The 5,489-nt window shown below is 41.4% G+C and overlaps 1 protein-coding gene across 1 annotated transcript in view; it reads left to right on the top strand.

Annotated features, from left to right (window-relative positions):
• Positions 1-1,522: 1,522 nt before the first annotated feature.
• LOC108630045 (neuroligin-1-like) overlaps positions 1,523-5,489 on the top strand; it is a gene marked incomplete at its 3' end in the record, with an annotated part of 36,116 nt that continues 32,149 nt past the window's right edge. Inside the window, exons 1-2 of the mRNA XM_018033109.2 lie at positions 1,523-1,553; positions 1,690-1,887. Of these exons, the coding sequence (XP_017888598.2) occupies positions 1,523-1,553; positions 1,690-1,887 (229 nt within the window). The remainder of the gene's footprint in view (positions 1,554-1,689; positions 1,888-5,489) is intronic.

Consider the following 5,489-nt stretch of genomic DNA (forward strand, 5'->3'; position numbering starts at 1 on the left):
CCAGAACGAATTCGCTCAAGTTCTAAATTACGAAATCCACATCAAACAGATTAAATGCATATAAATTATAAATGTTAAATGGTTCAATAAAAGCGAGATGGAAATTTTATTCGAACGTGGGATAATACGACGTGATCTTATCCCTTGATTAAATTTCATGTTTCAGAAGGATCTAACAATTTCTGTATAGTCGAACGGCCACCATGAAAGACGATTAACCGGGGCGCATTACTTTTTGATTGTTCCAGGGCAGCTGTTCCATCGGAGCGTTCTAATGTCTGGCAGCGCGCTTTCTCCGTGGGCGCTGGTGAGAGGAGCCGCAAATTACGCTCTGCAAGTTGCCAAACATCTAAATTGCTCGTGGGTGAGTACTGGTACGGAGTGCATTACATTAAGGTCTCCGGTTCGACGACAACTCCGAAGCAAATAAACCGCCAGACATTCCCCGCGAGGGAAACAAATTCTCCAGCTCCTCTCTCTCTCTCTCTCTCTCTCTCTCTCTCTCTCTCTCTCTCTCANCTACAAAAAAGGTTATATGCAATTTTCCCGTATCTCCAATGGTTTAGGAGTTATTGAGGAAAAACGAAATTTTTTGCCAAAAGTTGGCTATTTCGACGGTGGAATGGTCGGATTTTATGAGTACCCATAAAATGCCAATTAATCATACTTAACTCATTAAATATCGAAGTTAGAAGAAAAGTTCATAAAATATTACTCGTAGAAGACGTCAGTGCCTACAACTTCCGTATAAAATGTAATCTCAATACACTGAACAGAAATTGGGACAATTGAATATAATTATAATGATCAGACAATAATGAACGTTGAACCAGCCATAATTTATTTAAAACACATCCCTAGAAATGTTTTATTCATTCGGCGATGTGTTCTAAGACTCGTGGACTAACGTTTCGAAGTGGCTTCGTTTCCTTTGAAGATCCGGTGCCTCGCATCACGGCTTTTCCCTCTGTACTCGTTCGTTTAGATGCGTTTAAGGCAGATCAAGACAGTACGTGCTGCGTAGATATGCAGGACGACCTGGATTCAAATAGTCTGGGTCAAGAACGGCCGATTCTTGCGATGCTCGATCTCGGAAGCTGTCCGGAGTACCCTTTTATCCTCTATTGCGTTCGCCGGAAACGCGATGCTTTCAAAGAATATTTTCACAGTATTTTAGAGGCGAGCCAACGAGGACGAACGGTCTAACGCCGTCGTCTCTTAAAGCTTCTGTTATCACGAGGGTTCCTTGCAATCACAGCTACCAACGCCACTGATGCTTTATTCAAATCATACCAAAAATAGGTATAGAAAAATGGTGATTTCTCGAACCGAGGCATAGTAATTAAAAATAATTATCTTATTGTTTCTTCAGCAAGTTTTACATGCGTTTCGTTATGTAATATGGTCGTAAGAAAATGAAGAGGCAAAAATTTAATTATATTAATTTAATTATATTTCATACCCAAAATGGTAAGCCAAAAAAAAATGTACAAACAGTAGTGAAATAATTTGAATCTGCAATATGGCATGTCCCGTGATTAATTACATGAATGGTAATTCAGTTTCATATAACCGACGGTGAGCCCGTCGATCCGAATTAACGTTGATTACACGGAGGTTAAGATAATTAAATCGCGGTTCGATAACGAACCTTGCCAAACGTGTGAACGCGTCCCGTTTTGATTACAGGCTTTCTAAACGCCAACACGGATTCGCACTTACGCTCGCCGGCGAACTACGGCCTGATGGATCAGATCGCGGCGCTGCACTGGGTGCAGGAGAACATCGGCTACTTCAGCGGCGATCCGGGGAACGTGACGCTGATAGGTCACGGGACCGGGGCCGCCTGCGTTAACTTCCTGATGACCAGCCGTGCCGTGCCCGATGGTGAGAACNAATGACGTCTGCGCAAAATGATTGGCCGATTCTTAGAAGGCTCGGCTCCTGATTTGCATATTCGTTTACTCCCGCATTTATCGATAATCGGGCAAGATTTTTTGGGTCATTCCAAAGGGAATGACCAGATGACCAATCCTAGGGGGTGGGTACTTAAAGTCAGTGGTCAACTGGTCATTCCCTTTGGAATTATCCCTTAAGAATCTCTGTATTTGTATATTAAATTATGTATCATTAACTTAATGTATGCGCTAATAAATATTGCGATAAGGAAAGTATCTGATTTACTTTGGATTAACAAATAAATGGCTAACAAAGTCATTCGTCTTTTATTTTTGTATCAACGTTCTGTCACGTTCTGAGTGAACGGAATAAACTAATACCTTCTCTCGATCGATTTCAATGAAGGATGTAATCCAACACCCGAAGGTTGCATAGCCATTCAGGATTTCGCACACTCGCCATTTCTGTTTCAATTTATTTTCGAAACGTGTAAAGAGCTCCTCATAAAAGTGTAAATCCCGGGACGCGTATTCCATCAAGATGCTTTCAATCTTGCAGAAGCAAGGTAAACATCGCGAGGTTCAATCCCGTGCAGCGATGCCCGTAAAAAGACGAGATCGTGTTTGGCGAGTGTTCAGCGGTCGCGATTGAGGGCGTATGAAATTCGATTTGAATATTAGAACCGGAATGAAGACGACACGCGGATCGGAGGATATTACGCGTATGTACATAGGAGTCGCGTCTCTTTAATCGACTGGCAGGGGTAGTTCACCCCTCGCGTCGGGGGTCAGGGTATTTTATTTCTGTCGTGCGCTCGGTCCTTGGAATAATTAACGTCCGGTCACGCTAACCCTTTTAACGTATAGAAATAACCGGCGGAATATTCGAGATTAAAGCGTTGGATGTAAACGAGGGGTGAATAGGCCACGGACCTGTGTCCATAAAAAAAAAAAAAAAAACTGTTAGACGCCGGTGTCGTTCCGACCCTGGCGTTGCTCGGATTCATCCACAAAGAGGGCTGCTCTTTCGACCGTCGAGACACTTTGTGTCTGCCACGAAAACCTCGCCTTGGGCAACATTCTTTTATCGGCTTTCACCCTTTCGCGCGACGGAACGTAGTTAAGTGTGAAAGATCGTGATTATGCACGCTGAATCAATAACGTTTACAACAATTTATCATTTATTGTATAGCAATTTATTAAATAAAAGTATTCTTGTATTTTACAATGAAAATAAAATTAATAATTCAAGTGACGAAGCAAAAATAAAAATCGTTTCTTAGATCTCTTTGGTCTCTTTCTCTCTCTTTCTCGAGGGTCGCGTGAGCACGGAAGACGGATCGATGTGAAAAAAAACAACGACGCAATCTGGGCAGGGGTCCCAGCTTATCGTTAACCCCTGCCGAAACGATAATTCACTACAGCTGGAAACTGTCAATGAGGGTTAGGCCGGCTGATTCCACCGTAATTTATCGGTTCGTCGTAAACCACCCCTGCGACTTCGCGCGGTGACTACGAATGGGATTGACTTTAATATGCGCATATGAACACGGGCCCGGCCGGATGCTCCACGGAAAATTGGATGGCGCGGCCGATTCGCGCCCGGCAAGAAAGTTAGATTGTGAGTTGCGATTATAGCCGGCTATAACAATTTTTTCTCACAGATTTTTAACGCCCCGATGCCAATTTAATTAAGGGCCATATAGATTCGGATAAATGATTATCAGAACTGTTTTTTATAATTCTGTAGTTGTAATTAGCAGTTAAGATTGGAATTCAGATGTCGCAGGAGTGAATATATGAAAGTAAAGGTGATCGAAATTCTAAGTGGCTGCCTGAATGAATTATATTTGACACTACAACCACGAAACCAGTCAAAATTATTAGTTTTTAATTNTTAACTACAAGTATTCCTACAATATTATAATAAATATAAATTTTCGTCGATCACAATAATTATTAGAATTATTTTAATCAATTCCGAAACGAGATTCATCGCCGTTTGAACGATCGTTATCTTGGAATGAACCTTTTTCGGATTCAGACAGGATTCAGGGCGTGAAAAGAGAAGGATGGGATAGGTAACAACAAGCTTTAACGCGGTCCGTGTCACGTCGCGGGTAAAAGTCGGGCGGTTCGTCATCGAGCGAGGGAACACGCGCGTCGAGAGGCATTACGAGTAGGGTAGACTCGTTTAATGAGTCCGCGGCCGGCAAATGCCACGCAACACCGCCATTTGTGACGTAAAATGCGCCGCGTAATTTGCGTTGATGGCATCGGCACACCGTCGTCGATGAATAACGGCAATTCCGTCCAGGAGGATCGTTTTAATGGAAAAAAAACGAGCCCTACTATACGTTGTATTTATTTCCTTTTTACCGGGAATTTTGTTCGTGCTTGCTTTTACTCATATATCTCTTGCCTAATGGATATCCTTGATAAAAGTATGCACGAAAGTATTTTTAATTAATATTATTGGAAAAAAGTAATTTTAATTAACGTTTTATTTTATTGTAGAAAAATTATAACATTTCCGCTTTTTCCGTTCTAATTATAAAACGAGATGGGATATTCGTAAAGGATATCCTTGATAAGAGAGTCTTTAATCGACGCTGAGTTATATTTTCACGACTTCGGATTTGTACATGAAATAAAATATTTTTAAACAATAAATTAGAAGAATTTTTGTTTGCTCATTAATCGTCTGTAGTCTAGTTATGAATTTCTGCCGTTAACCGTATGATTGATCGCTATAATTAATTGAACGTGTTATCACACGTGTAAAGAGGGGTTGGCAGGCATTTTCTAATTATACAGTCTCGAAGCGTGCCGCGTTTATGGCTACCGTAAACGGATTTTATAACGTTTCACGTGATTTATATGAACGGCCGTGTAATCTTAACGCGGCGAAGTGTTACTTGAAAAAAGTTTCCCGCGATTCCGGTAAATCAATCGTACCCACCGGCCGACAACTCATGGCTGCACACTTCAGTGATTTCAAGAAAAATGATCCCGCGACACGCCACGTTAATATTAGATTCGCTTCCATTGTGTTCACCGAGAAGAAAAATGAAATTTAATTCCAACATTCGAAATTAGGGTAATCACTGTACTAAGAAATATGAGCCTGAAATTTTATTTATTCGTCGAATTAATTTATGTGATTCTCTTAACGATTATTGAAACGCCAAGTTCCAAGTGTCAGAAATTCGCCACAGACGATCGATTCGAAATCGGATTTGCAGCTTCTTTAACCGACTCGACGGGATCTAATCCTAAGAGTTTAATCCGTGCAGACTGGCAGACAATGTTCGCGGTCGGAAACTCTCTATCAGTCGGCAGACCAAACAGAATCGCTATCAGCTACAATCCGGCGAGGAGGTGACCGACCCTTGCATAAATACTCGACCCTCGTCTGGAAATGCGCCGATATGCTTGGTCACGAATCTCTTCAATAAATCACGAGACTAAATAAGATCTTGTTATTATATTTACTGAAGTCTAAACACGTCCAAGTTAGAAATAACTAAATATTATCGAAGATGTACTTGAACGGCGCCCGGCACGAAAACTAATTGCAAACTGTAATAT

Source organism: Ceratina calcarata, unplaced genomic scaffold, assembly GCF_001652005.2.
Source record: "Ceratina calcarata isolate Rehan_Ccalc_2016 unplaced genomic scaffold, ASM165200v1 scaffold63.2, whole genome shotgun sequence".
Classification (NCBI taxonomy): Eukaryota; Metazoa; Arthropoda; class Insecta; order Hymenoptera; family Apidae; genus Ceratina; species Ceratina calcarata.